Source organism: Psittacula echo (genome assembly GCF_963264785.1).
Source record: "Psittacula echo genome assembly, chromosome: 3".
Taxonomy (NCBI): domain Eukaryota; kingdom Metazoa; phylum Chordata; class Aves; order Psittaciformes; family Psittacidae; genus Psittacula; species Psittacula echo.
In genome coordinates this window covers 46,444,201-46,459,315 of record NC_137736.1, presented here as the reverse complement: position 1 = coordinate 46,459,315, position 15,115 = coordinate 46,444,201, and the positions used below count along the sequence as shown (strand labels likewise).

Below are 15,115 nucleotides of genomic sequence, written 5' to 3'. Positions count from 1 at the left end.
TGAAATAGTACATACAGTCTGATTTATACAGCTAGTGAAAATCTGAAGAGACTTTCTGCCAATTACCATAAGAAGTGAATTTTCAATATAAAAATTCCTTGCGGCAAGGATAAATTGCAATCCTCTTCCCTTTAGATCAAGGCGAATTTGTGCTAATGACTCTTCCATGGCCTAGACATTATTCTTTGCTTGCTATAGGAGCTGCTACATGATCTAACAAAAGAAACCCAAACCATTTAAATCTCTGAAAATACTTTATCAGGCTCAGTGTCCTAAGTATTTAATAATAAACCTTTTGCTTTCATAGCCAGTTACTTTCCTTTAAACACCTTCCCTGAAAGCAATTAACAGGGTTATTCAAATTTCTTCAGGCATACCATCAACTAAAGAAAAATTAACTATTAAGTCTTTTTCCTTATATTCTGTACTTGCCATAATATTTTTCCTGGAGTGTGAAATTCTAGCTTGTCTTTTCAATGCCACATTCAAACAAACTCAATGTATCAAAGTATGTATCTCAAACTATGTGCAACCAACACTAGAACTATTCCCAGAAAGACTGTATATTTTGCTTCCTGACTCCAGCAGCTTTAAAAAAGCCCCCTGTGCACTCCTGGACTTTTTGTATACAACATTTCTTAAAATCCTGTAGAGGGAGAGAAAATTTCCCTGTTGAAACAAAATTAAAGAAATCAAGAATAGCAACAAAACTTTATATCAAAATGGAAAACTTTCCCATCTGTTTTGTCTATTACATTTGTTTGGGGGAAGACCAATTTTTAATCATTTTTTGCTTTCAAAAATCCTTAAAATTTCATTTCTTCAGTAAACCAGTGTTCATCTGACATCTACAGAAACTCCAAAGCACAAGCCAGTTTTCCTTAGGTGTATTTATTTTCCCGTACTCTACAGTCCAGTAGCATCCACAGTCCTCTCAAACCCTGACTTTTCCATAATGACACAGGAAACAAACTGTTCTGCAAGACTGCATATTTTCAATTTATTTTATCAGATCTAATTTTGACAGAAACTAGGAAGCTGTGCGTACACCCTCAACACAATTAGCAGAAAACAGCCCTCATCAGAGGAGCTCTACAGAAGGAAACCTAACTGATGGGACATAGAATCTTGACCCTGAATTTCATGCCAGGGCAATTCACTCTTGGGAACTGAACTCCCAAGCCAATAATTCTTCCCTTTTGTATCCAAGTATGCAATAAATTATCAATGCAGAATTTTAGTTGTTTATTTGAGGAAGTCAAGTAGAACTGAATCAAATTCCCCATTTTATCTCACTCCTGAAAACTTCTTTCCTGTATGATGCAGGGAAGGAAGGAAGTTCTCCTACTCTTATGCTCTTTATTCTGACAGTAAGCTATAAAATATCTCCAACTCTCACCACTGCAGTATGCTGCTGTATAATTTTCACTGTTAGGCCAGTTGTACTTAGGCCAAATCTCAAATGAATTGCTGACCTTTTTTCTGGGCACTGTTTTTGGTTTTATGTCCAGGTTCTTCACTTTTGCCTCTTCCTTGATGCTGAATTAGAATTTGTTTTCTTTACAAGGAAAGCATCCATTTTATGCAAGGCTTACTGGTTACATACAAAAGAAAATCACCCCAGATGACACAGAAGACATTTATCTGCATCTTTAACACGGCTGCACATCTGTTCTATACTATGGTTTTGTTTGCACCTTTGTACATGACTTCAGATTTTCAGGACAAATAGTAAGGGTGAGGGCAAAGAAACCTCAGAGAAATCTTCAAGCTCCAGCAGCCAGCACAGAAAGTTTCATTTGTGCTGCTGGAAGAACAGCGTGCTCTGTCTGTAGGATCTCGGTTGTCCCCCTTTCCCTTATACACAGTGCAAACGTGTGGACACAGAGGTTATAAGATGTGGAGAGGACTTCCCTTCACAAAACCAGTAATGGTATTTCTGTGGCTAATTCTGGGTTGGAGGAAGGCTTAGCAGCAGATCAAGTATCTATCCTCTTTCCAACATGTCTTCAGACCCTAATGAAGAGTGCATTTAAACTCTTTCTGCTATTTCATTGCTATGGCAGAGGCATACTCACACTTTCTAATCAAGAAAAGTGAAAGGAAAACACAAACCCCTAGTACAGAGATATTAACTCTTATATCAGCATTTAAACTGAAGTGGCAGTGTAAATACCTCATTGGACACAGTAAATTCACACCAACTCTGTACCTACTTAACTAGGGCAGCAATCCTCCTTAGCAATTTACTTCAAACAAGATGTTGCCCATACAGTTGTAAAATATTTAACCAAGCGATGAAGCAATAGCACCATATTGGGGCAGCAGCAAACTGCAAGCCTCTCATGGCAGCTTACTGGATGTGAAAGGAGCAGAAAGCAATTGTGTATTTGAAGTCAACTCTACCTTCAAAAAACATGAAGTTTTAACCTATTAACTATTTGGCTTCCTAATTATTTTGACGTAATTTCTGATTAAAAAAGGGATGAAAGAACGCAATATAGGAGAACATTTAACTAATGAAAGAGAACAACCTCATATAACAAAAAAGGGTCAAGAATCCATAGTTGGTATTTATAATCTTTTTTTTTTTCTCACTGTATTTTACTCAAAATAGTTTTCTTAATTTAAACACTTGAAGAAAGTGGGTTAGGCAATCCCTCATTTTTAAAGGAGGGATCAGGATCCTAGTTTCAATGTACTTCCCTGACCTGTCTGCTAGCCACATGGTATTTACAGGTCTGATACCAGGCTCTGCTTCAGAAACGATGTTACCAGATCCATCTTTTCTTCTCTTCCATGTGAAGGTAAATACCTCCCTCTGTGGGAGGAATCTGCCAAAAGAAAAGATTGCAGGCTGCTAATCTAGGTTTACTAGGCTGAATTTGCCACCACTAATCTGTCCACTAGGATGAAGTTGCCCTCACCCTCCTCTTTCTTTTCACTCCATTTCTGGAAATACCACTAAATGGCTCAGTCATAATTCTGCCTCTTGCTCAGGAGGGGAAAGTACATGCTTGTTATATTTTGGTCGTTCACCAAATGATGGATAGTAGCATCCACAAGCAAATCTGCTTTATTCCTACGACCCCCTTAAAAAGCTATAAACCGGTAAATGCAGTTTACACCTCACAGGTGAAACTAGTTCAAAGATCACTAAGACAGACAGGGAAATTACCCGGACCTACTCATGAGCTTAACGTGATCTATCTTTAGCCTACATGCAGTGCTGTGACCAATTATAAACAGCAGCTCAAAATAAACTGCTGTGAGTAATGAATTATTTCTTCTAGTTCTCTTTTAAATTATTAGCAGGCTCTAAGAACATTTAATTATTTTAATCCTGCTCAATATTGTTCAGAAGAAAATTAAAGGATATGATGAATGGGGGGGAAGCAGAAAGGAATAAATGGAAGCTTAAGATTTTTGCAAATTCAGTAGTCCTAAAAATAACAGTGTGGAGTGTTTAATGAAAATAACTACTGACATGATGTGAAGTGAGACAAAATGTATAACTGTCTAAGACATCGTGGCATATTGCATTAAACCTAAAATAACCACTACATTTTGTCTTGGTTCAGGCTTACTTACTTGTTTAGTTTTACTTGCTTTAAGGATAAGAATATTTTTACTTTGGGAAATAATCTTTTGCATTCCTAAGTAAAATCTGTGAATTTATGAAGAAAAGGATGGGTATACAGTAGCCAAAGCTGCTTGGAGATATATATACACACACACCATATATATATATATATACACACACACACACACATCATATATATACATACACACACCCCCCCATATATATATATATATATATATACACACGCATACACTATATATATATATCTTGGAGATATTAAGGCATCACACACATATACATTTGCACAGGTGGGTGAAAGTGCTGGAGAGAGAAAGAGACTTAGAATTTCTGAGTTTATTTTTTGACCTATCAACCTACAGACATATGTACCGCTGCTTTGCTAGAAGTTTCAAAGGAACTTCCAAAGAAGAGTAACTTTTTAATTTAGCTTTACTTTGGAAGGGAACTCAACAAGATTTCCACTAATTTGAATTGTATATAAGTGAAACAGACTTCCTTCAATCATATAGAGCATAAACATGCTTAGCAGCTTTGTCATTACAGTTGCTTCAAACTTAGTATCCTCATTTTGTGTTTTGAAATGAACATGGATTTAATACTTACTGTGTTTTTCTGGGATACCATATCCTGGGGGAAAAAAAAAAAAAAAGAAAAAGAAAAAAATATAGGAGAGAGAAAATAAAAATGTTTATTAATTTTTACTGGGAATTATTCTTTCCAATAAAAACAACCGGTATACATATATATATACACACAGAGGCATGTTCTTCACACCATAATCCAGATTTGCCACAGCAAATTACAGGTAAAGGGACAGAATGACATAGAATCGTAGAACAGTTAGGGTTGGATCAAGAAAAGTACTTAATTGTTTGTGCTTTGACAACCTAAGATTATTTTACTTGAGCAACTTCATGTGTGACAGCCTGAAATCTACTGCACAGAAAATGGTCATGCTCATAGACCCTTTTCCACAACAATAGGCAAAATATCAGGAGCCATCTAAGAAGTTAAGTTTTGCAAGTATTACCCTCTTGAAATCCAGATTACATATTCTTTTATATGCTCAGAACTAGGTTGTTTTGTGAAGAACATTGGTGAAACTGAAAATACAACTCTTGGGATAATTTCTGTATGGGTCCTAAGAAATAAGTGATATAAAATCAGGCTGTCCAAACTTCACAGATCTTCCCAGTAGAAGTAATAACAGTCTTCAATACTGCCTTTACAGCACTTAGGGTAGCCACTCTTCAGAGGCATGCACAGCAACCTAGACTGAAGTAAAGTAATAGATTTCTGAAAGGAAGGAAAAAAACCTGACCAAATTAGTCATAAACCTGAGAATAAAGAAAACACCAGCAGATCGTCAAAAATACATATTAAGGTACCAAAACTTAATAAGAATTACTGATTAACTTAAACTCCTTAAGCCAAATGAAATATTTCAGAGCAAAAGCGATGGAAGGCTTAGAGATACGAAACATCACATATCTGAAAATTAAAATGTCTTCCTAACTAAGCAAGTATCTCCAGTAGATGTTTACCTACGGCAATTAAAAATCTTTCTTTGCAGGGAGAAATGAACTCTTCTGAGAGCTATCCATCAGCTACACCTTGAGATGTCTTATGAACTGAAACGGTCCAAGAACAACCCTTGTCTACCTTTTGAAGTATTCCTAAAAAAGAGGAATTAGCATACTTGAGTGATATCTAGCACTGAACCAGGGATCAATTGCAGAAGACGTATCAAGGACATCAGGGTAGGAGTGAACCATGTTACATTGCCCTGCTTAAACTACTCTAACGCTTGATCTAGAGAATTTCTTCTACTTGAAGCAACTTAAATCAAACCTTCTATTCCCATAGTAAGATAAGGCCCACGCAGGCCAAGGAGTAACAACTTTGTTGTAGCAAACAACTGGTAGATGAGGAAGAGCCACTAACAGAGTTCCTAGCAGAAGAAAGATGAAGGCAGATGGTAATTGTTCTAATCTTAAGTGATCCAGTCACACTCCAGTGTTCCCATATCCCCAGATTTGTCATTGACTTTATGTCCTCAGACAAAAAAGCTCCAGAACTGACAGTGCAAAGAATTACAAGTTCTGGCAACAATCAATGTGAAGACCCAACCCATGGATAGATGTAATCCTGGAGGTTATTCAGCACTCCAGTTATGGAGCACGTGCTTGCATATGTGCTTGGCACAAAGTGCAGAAATCAAAGCCATCCACAGAGGTCCTTATTGGGCAGAGACTAATAGATGACTAGCCTGTGCTTCTCAAACTTTGGCACATCCTTAGGAGAACCAAGTTGGTTGGAACATCTGAGTGACAGCATGGAAGAAAGGTAAAAATGTGCTAATGAAAAATAAAAATGAAAGATCTCTTTGCAGTCAGGTGTATTACCAATGCAGCATGAAAAGTTGCATGCCTGCCTACCCAGATTAGCTAGAGGAATGGAGAGCATGAAAGTATGTCTTTAGCACATGTCTGTATGGATAACCTCTGAGCAGAGTGTGAGAGGCTCCAACTCTGAGTTCTCATGACTCCGGGTCACATGGAATGTGTCTGTGGACTACCACCTGAAGAAAGCAAGCATGTGATAAACTTCATGTGAGCAGAAAGAGGAGTAGTGACAGGTCAGAGCTTTTCTGGGAAAAGTAAAGGAGACTCATACAAAATTAAGTTTTAACTTAATATTTTTATAGGATCAAGAGAGGTTGGAGAATTCCAGAAAGGGTATTTGGACATTGATGGTGTGAAAAATACAAAGTAGGAAGGATATAACACAAAATAAGGAAAAAAATACAATGCATGAACAACACTGCTCTCAGTGATGGTAGCAAGAAAATGTATGATATTAAAAGCAGCAGTATGTGATGATATAGAGGGTTAAAGTCTAAATGTGATCTAAAGCAAAGACAACCTGCACTGAGAAAGACAGAAACATCCACAATATATGACTTGCATCCACAACAGCAATTTTAGGACTTAAATGTATAGCATATATTATCCTACTATAAAAATGAACAATGATAAAAAGATTTGTTGAGGATCTCTTTTTTTATCTTCAAACAGCATGAAAAAGGAGATTCCTGTAATCTTAGCTCCTCAGTACCTAGGAGATGCAAACTTCATCTGACAGAAGTGCTTCAATAGTAGGAGTATCTTGCAATACATCCCATGTTCAAGCATTGTTATTATACAGGCCATAACATTTTTTTTTACATTTCCTCTAATTATAAGAGGGAAAGGAAGTTAAAAAAAACCCCCGAGCTGCATTCTCAATTCCATGTCTAACCATACAGAGAAAAATCAGTTCTGTATTATAGATCTTTTCTTATAAACAAGCTTTTATACAATTCTAATCATTACTATTTCTGCTAGCAGCTGTTTTTCTTAGCATGATTTTGTTATCATGCTATCAAGAAATCACATTCAATGGGTGTTTCAGAAAAAACCACATATGTATGCATGATCAGTTATTTAAAAATATTTCTGAAATGAAGCAGATTTTGAAGCAGGAACCTTACTTTGAGAGACTGAGCAGTGTCAGCATCAGTGTCATGGTAGAGTATAACATTATTAGCCATGTCAAAGCTTTCGCGCACACCAAGGTGGTAGAACAGTGATGGCTGCTTGGAAATATCACTCATGTCCACAACTGCAACATCTGAAAAGAGAGAGGGAAGGAGAAAAGTGGGCAAAAAAAAAAAAAAAAAATCTTACACCCAGTTTTGTTCTTACACATAATTTAAAAATAAATCCTGAAAGTACAAGTACATTTGGACAGACAAAACCAATACATTCAAATAAGAATCATTTTCTCATGGTACAAGTAAATCTTACCCTCCATATAACAGATAAGAACCTACTCAGGAAATTATCACAGTATTAGAGTAACTACGAGGCAGAGTTTCTGCTTGAGGGTTTGAAATCATTGCATCAGGAATACCTCACATGAAGAAGCAGTTCTGTGTTTGCTCTCTGAACCAGGCCTGACAGCCTGAATGCATAATAGGATGTAAGGCTCCAAACCTTCAGGTGGAACCTCTAAGAACAATAATGTAGCAGAAAACAAGGGGAAAATGCGAGACCAAGTTTATCTTAAGAGGTTGAGGTTTGAAGAACAGGAAATTCCTCAACAGTAGAAAAAGAAATTACTGTGAAGGTTGACCCCTAAAAGCTAGAGGCAAGATGTTCAAGATGAAGGGTGCAGGAATAAGGGGATTCAGCCATGAGTAGCAAGAACAAGACTTCCACTGCTCTTGGGTAGTATTCCAGTCAAAAAGGGAAGTAAAAAAAAAAAAAAATTATGTCACCGGAAGATAAATTATATAGAGAGTTAGAGAGAAATACCCCATATTATGCAGAACAGCTAAGATACAGGCGAAAGATTCTGAGTTCACCATCCTGTTCTCATACAAGCCTAAAGGCCAGTACAGAGAGAAGAGGTAACTTGAAAAAAGGACACTTAACACCAATTTTGTTTTCCTTGATTCTTGTATCCTCTGCACTAGCTAAGAGAATTTCACTCTAAAGCTTTTTAAAGGTCTGTATCATAGAATCACAGAATTGTCTGAGTTGCAAGGGATCTTAAAAATCCAGTTCCAACGCCCCCTGCCATGGGCAGAGACACCTTCCTCTAGACCAGGTTGCACAAAGCCCCATTCAACCTGGCCTTGAACGTTGCCAGGGATGAGGCATCCACACCTTCTCTGGGCAACCTGTGCCAGTGCCTCACAGCCCTCACAGTGAAGAATTGCTTCCTATTTGTATGTATCTGTATGTCTGTCTGCTTTCACTGCTATGGGATAGATGGATCAGCTTAAATCCAAAGTATTCATAAGACTAGAGCCTTGGCATTGAAACCACAGGATAGTCTGAGGTTCAAAACAAACTCCAGAGACTCAGTGCAGCTGGGCAGTAAATGCTATATCTCTGAAGGGGTAACAGACAGTGTCTGTACCTACAAAGAATGACAGAGAAGGGTGAGCTCCTACTAAACAAGAAATCTACAAGCAGGTCTGATACATAAGATCCAAACACAGCAGCCAGTTTACCTAGGCTTCACCAAGGTTACACATCACAAGAATAAATATCGTATACTTAGTATGCAAGCTCTCAGAAAAGCCTGCAACGAATATACACGTCTGTACAATTCCATCAGGCTATCCAAACACACCACACTGAGGTCAGCCAGTCCCTCTGGTTACTAACAGACTCCCTGTTAAAGCACAAGGAACATTTTGAGTCCAAAGACAATTATCTGCCTGAAGACCAAAACATCACCATCTAAGAGAAAGAAAAACCTTCAACCACCCCAAAACCCAACAAAAAAAGCAAGCAACACAAAAAATCCAAACACCTCCCCTTTCCCCACAAATACACAAAACCTCCACATAAGAAAATCCCTTACTCCTGTGGAACCTCAAATCCTGCACCATCTACAGATGATCTTTCCAGTTTCTGTTTAGCCAGCTATCTACAGCATGGACAAAATTCTTAGTATACTGCACAATGTAGGGTCACACAAACTAAGCAGACTTGAAGCAGTAAACCCCAGTTCCATAAAGACATCCGAATCTGGTTTATCTGAATATTTTTGGAAAACATAAATTATCTATACAACAAAAGTTAAAAGAAAATAACAAGCAGACCTATAACCAAATACCATCTAGGGGAAAAAAAATGGAGTCTCAGAGCTTGGACTGTTTTCAGCAGTTCTTATTGAACCAGAGAGCTGTGAAATCAAAATCACCATCTTGATAAGGGAATTTAGACAACGCGTTCCTGTAGCACAAGATATTGCATTTTACAATGCAGTGTGAGCAATGATCCGTAACAGAGTTTATTGAAACAAGATTATGCAAGTTCATTGCCACATGTAGTAGTCTACAACTGAAATTTGTCTTTTATTGTCTGCTGCTAGGTAACAATATAAGTAGTATCAGAAACACATTAAATGGATATAAGAACAGAAGTAAGCATCTGCATTAAAAAGGGTAATTATTCATCTCTTAGATATTAATTCACACTGATAAAAGATTACTGAGAATGAGCTTTTCTTGTTTATTCACACCTCATGAACACAGATGTGAATAAGGTGAAATCAAATAAAACAAATTGTAAACTAGCACTGATGCAGATGGTATCACAAAAATATGCACGCAAGTGAAAACAAGCCCCAGGAAGATAATTGGTAGAGTCAGTCTGATCATGGGAATCAAGGGATGACACAGAAGCAAATAACAGTGGACAGAAGCAGAGCATCAGAAGTGCTAGTGGCTATGGACTAGAGCAATGATGAGAAGCTGCTTTCCCAGGGAGCTCTCCAAGCTCCTCTCCAGCAGGAGCAGCAGGCTTGGAGTAGGGAGGAAAGAGATCTACTTGCAAACCAGCTTTACTAATGTGCTAATGAAATGTAGCTTGAGTCCAGTGGGCCCAGGAAATGAATGCAGATTTGGTTGGAGAAAAGATAACCGGTAATAAATGCTTATTAATGAAGCAAATGTCTAAGACTTAGCCAGTGCATGAGAGTATGGTGTTCAGTGTCACTGATCGTTGGGTCTATGCACACTCCCCAATGCTACTGTTTTCAGGGTTACATCTTTCTTCTTGGTGAAGGCATTTTGTGAATCACTTAATGCTATTATGTGACACCACAAATACCTGTTTCAGTTGTCCTATATCTTTCTTATGATTTATGCTAAAATCTTTCATCTACAATTCCTTAAACACAGACATGGGGCCCTGTACTTCAACCACATATTTAGGACAGCTGATAAGAGAGAGATAAAAATTCCCTTAAACTTCCTGAGATACGTAAAAAGAAATACTACAACACTAGTATCTGCTTCGCAAAGCTTGATTTATTAATAGAAACTTAAATCAATCACACTTCATCCCATTGCACTTCAACTCCCATCCTCCATACCAGGAAAGCCTGTTCAGCCAAACATAGCTTTGGACTTTACCTTCCAAATGTAGGTTTAATCTCCTTCATTACAGACAAGTGTGAAGCAAGAGCCAACTCTGACCAAATCTTTTAATGAATGAGGAATTTATGCAACAGTGAAACATTTCACAGAGTTCTAAAAGACCAATGGATATGGTTTCCTAAGTTGAAAAGGAAAGAGAGAAGGGGAAGGTACAGCACCGCAGTAAAGACAGAAGGCTTCTAAGTGAAGTACAAAGATCTTTAACCGTGCATCCACAGGAGGGTGTGGAGGGGTAAGGATATGCTTAATGTTGTACATGAGCAATTTTGAAGGATTCTGGAACAGGATTTTTGAACTCACTGCTTTGTTTCTGCAGCAGCAACTCACGTTCAGATGAACGTATCCATAAAAACTTGGTCTTCCTCATTTCTTCTTAAGCACGTAGTTGCGTGAACTATTTTCAACCTGAAAATAGCTGTCTTTTGTCATGAACCCCCAAATTGAACTTACTTTATTAAGTATCTGTTTGCAGTTTCTTTGTCTAAGCTTTTGTTTCCATTGTAAAACAATTATTCTATGTGTATTTTTTTTAATGCATTCAGGTAATTAATTCATCAGTATTATTAGTACAATCTTGATTAGGTCTCTGCATTGTTTCAGCAAATGGCACATAAATAATTTCTTATACTACAGTTTACATATTTTAACACTAGCATGTCTTGAGAGACCAGGCAGGGGAAGAGAAAAATAACCATGACAACTGAAATGAAGATTAGAGATCATTACTTATGGTAAAACAAGAGACAATCAAACTAATGAATAATTCATCATGCAAAACATCATTACACAGATTAAAACCAGAGGGTTTATTTGGAATGCACATGAAGGCATCATATAATTCAATCATCTAAGCAACTCACAAGTCTTCATGTGACTGTTGTATGATTTATGGCTCTGCTAGTGACAAGAAAACGAAAATTTTGGCACCAGGTTTTGGGATTTGCAAGTTAAAAGTAGTAAACAAGAGAAAATGAAGACATAGCCTGATATAAGCTGAAAGTTAAATGGAATCTAGGAGGCCTAATGGGGAAAAAAATACCTGAAAAAGTCTATAACAGCTTTCAGCTTCTAATCTAAGACTTGCCTCCATCCAGTCTGATCTGTGTAGAGATCAAGAATCTTAGTCCATTATTATGGATTAAGTACTTTTCAATATTTAGAACCTATCTATACACAATACATTAAAACCAACCAAACCCGCAAAAGACCTTAACATGATAATAGAAACCTTGATGGAGGAAAATGCAGAACTCTGTCCCTTCTTACTCACTAACATCTTCATAAGTTATGAACCTTTAGATTGCTATTGTTTCAGATTATTGGCTAATTGCATCAGTATCTTTCATAGTTAGTAAATAGACAAATGTGTTATCCTTGAAATCCACTGGAGAAAACTGTTAAAGTTATTCTTCAGAAGAACAACAATGCCCCTAAATAAAAAAACAAAAAAAAAAAAAAAAAAAAAAAAAAAAAAAAAATCATCATAACTACCTTCAAGAATCTGTAACTTCAGAATGCATATTCTTTTTTTTTCTTTTCTGTATGACTGCATGGTCCCTTATAGGAAACAATACCAAAGTTTTTAGAGGGAAACAATTATGGTAAAATTTGAAGTGTATCTGAAAACTAGAAACCCCTTGCAGCTTTCACTTAAGCTGAAATTAAAGGCACAACACCCTCAACTTCAGTATACCTTGTACTCTCATAAGCTGGGCAAGGGACTAGCTCAAAGCAATAAAGCATAGCGGTAACTTCCCACAGAACGGGTAACACAATTTTTCAACACAGTTTGTTATACCAGCAAACTCTCAGTGCCTTCTATTAAATGCTAAACACAAGACAAATTTAGTGTAAACCCACTGCCAACATTTGTGATGCTACTATGGCTCTCACAATACATTGAGTTTTATTAAAATCTCACTGCTCTAAAATTATGCTATTCTGTAAGAATTTGCTTGCTGGGGAAAAAAAAAGGAAAAAGAATTATAAGTGTCTCATGACACATAAACATGCAACTCTTTCTAAACTTAGGAATTTCTGGTTGCAGCCAAAAAGATTTCAAGTCAACCTCTGGGTTTGCATTATTATAGCCTGAACTTTACTAACTCCACTGGTTTGTTATAGAGCCAGAATTGCTCACAAAAATAAAACCCAGCTAGGCAGTAATGATTTATCCTGCACTATAGAATTGCATATCCTATAATAACACTAAATAGCATTTTAAAAAACATTTCATATATTTCAGACTAAGCCTAACTTCTTGTAGATTAAAATCAAGTGCTGCACTTCTGTATAAATACTAAAAATTAGCTGTAATTGTTTAGAAACTGTTACAAAGCACCTTTAGGAAGGAAGGTTCTTACAAATTGCAATCGTCTTTTGCAAAGGAATTCAGTTGTGGCTGGAAGCTGACTACAAGTTTCAGCCTACTTCGTACTTCACAAAAGGAAACACAAGCATGCACACTGGAGGTCTGGAACTATTTGATACAGTGAGGGCACTTCCTTTGGAAAGAGCCTTAAGTTCACAGGCAGGCTAAAGGAACTGAGAACTCAAAGGACAGGAAATCTAAGAATTAAATTAGGAGTAAACACTCATTAATTTGGGAAAAAAGACTTCTTTCTGTTCACATATAGTAACAGCTGAAGAAAAATCAGTGAGATCTCATGGTTTTATTAATGACACTAATCACAAACTGGAAAAAGAAGACAACTGTAATATTGGCAAAATAATTTTTAATTCACTATTTTAAAAATATTTTTATTTTGGGAAGACAACAGACAAAACTAGACTCTGGTGTGTTCCATCCACACCCACTCTGATTATAAAATGAAGCAAAATCTAAACTTAGATGTATCTCACTCTTGACAGCTCTAATGGGTTTGTTGAGTGCTTTAGAAATTCGGAAAATCTGGGCATCAAATGGCAAAAAATCTGAAATGTGCTTGTCCATCATTTGTTTGCTCCAGAAAACAAAAGGACAGTTGTAAAGTGGCAATTTCAGGCACATATTGTTTTATCAATAACAGGGCAGCACCTCTAACTAGTGTTGTCAGGTTGAGCTTGTAATTTACCTTTCACTCAGCTATGGCTTTAATCATACCTTCATCTGCCACAGGTTCTATGTTACAAAATAATCCACTGGTGAGAAAGGTGCACCACACACCACAATGTATTAGTTCTGCTCCCCTCACCTACCAAAATGGAAGGCAAGGAAAAAAAGGCTAACAATTGGGGCCCTTATAAAAGCCAATATTAGCAGAACAGCAAACCAAAAGGGGAAAAGTCAGACCTTTCTTTTACATTTCTTCCTTTCTGTGTGTCAGATCTTGCTCTGGAAAGCAGTTTCACATCCTTCCACATGAAGGCATTCTGCTCTGTGAATATGAATATTGTTGAGTGCTGAAGGAGTAATTTTAACTATGTATTAGCTGAGCAGAAGCAGCATTCTCGGCTAAGGAAAGTAGGCTGTTAAATAACTTTTCTGAAATTACCAGACAAATCCAGAGCCCTTCTGTTCCTAGGAAACTGAAAAAACTGTAATTTTCAGATGAGCCTTTCCATTATATGGCAGCATTACTAACTGCAACAATTAGGATGATTGCTTTCCTCCACTTAACACACAAACACGTTAAAACTGGCAGTGTCCCACCTCCAGACACAGATCTGGGAACAGCTGCGTTAAGCAAAGTTGTCCAACTGGCACTGCTCAGGCCAATTCAGCTGACCCACTGCCTTCGTTTGTAAAGCAGGAACATCCATATAGATGAAGAAGACGACCTGATATCCAAGCCTGTTTCTAACCACAGCATTTTGGTGCATGCTAGCGAGTCTTTTCACATGGCCTTGAAAGGCATCTTCCCACTTCCTACACACCTAAAAAATTTGGAGCACTCAAACTTATGTCTCTCAGCTCCCAAAGAAAAAGCTGGAAATACAGCAGTTTTTAAACTACCAGAATGGTTAGAATTTACCAAGCAAAGCCATAGCCTGGATTATGCTCTAAAAGTGCGGATAAGAAAGCTGGTACACTTGTTTTCTTGTATAGATCACAAAAGTGCCTCATACATTTTCTATATAAACCACTTGGAAGAATCTCCAGCCCCCCTAAATGGCACAGGAATGAGCACTTTTTAGATAGCCATCTCACTGGTGGCAAAATGTGAAGTCCAAAGAAACAGCCAGCAGAATAATCCAGTGTGGAAGAAAGAGGCACAGGTAGCTGTAGTGAAACCAGTAATAAATGCAAGCAGCACGTACACAGAGCCTGAAAGCATTTTAATGCAGGTAAGGAATGCAAAATCCATATTTATTTTAAATATTTACTTTAGTCATAACCAGAAAGAAACTTATTGTTCATGAGATCAGTTCCCACCTGTAACCTTTTGACCTTTTCAATTTCAAATACCAGCCTTTGTCAACAACATCTGAAAATTTTAATCTTAGGCTTAGTAACATAAGACATTATAACACTTATTGGCAATTCCTATCCAGTAAAATTAGCCCTCAGG

At 37.2% G+C, this 15,115-nt stretch overlaps 1 protein-coding gene across 1 annotated transcript in view; it reads right to left on the bottom strand.

Annotated features, from left to right (window-relative positions):
- Positions 1 to 15,115, bottom strand: part of MAP3K15 (mitogen-activated protein kinase kinase kinase 15) — a gene marked incomplete at both ends in the record, with an annotated part of 87,446 nt that overhangs the window by 52,531 nt on the left and 19,800 nt on the right. The window contains 2 exons of the mRNA XM_080612354.1: positions 4,208 to 4,231; positions 7,137 to 7,276. Of these exons, the coding sequence (XP_080468480.1) occupies positions 4,208 to 4,231; positions 7,137 to 7,276 (164 nt within the window). The remainder of the gene's footprint in view (positions 1 to 4,207; positions 4,232 to 7,136; positions 7,277 to 15,115) is intronic.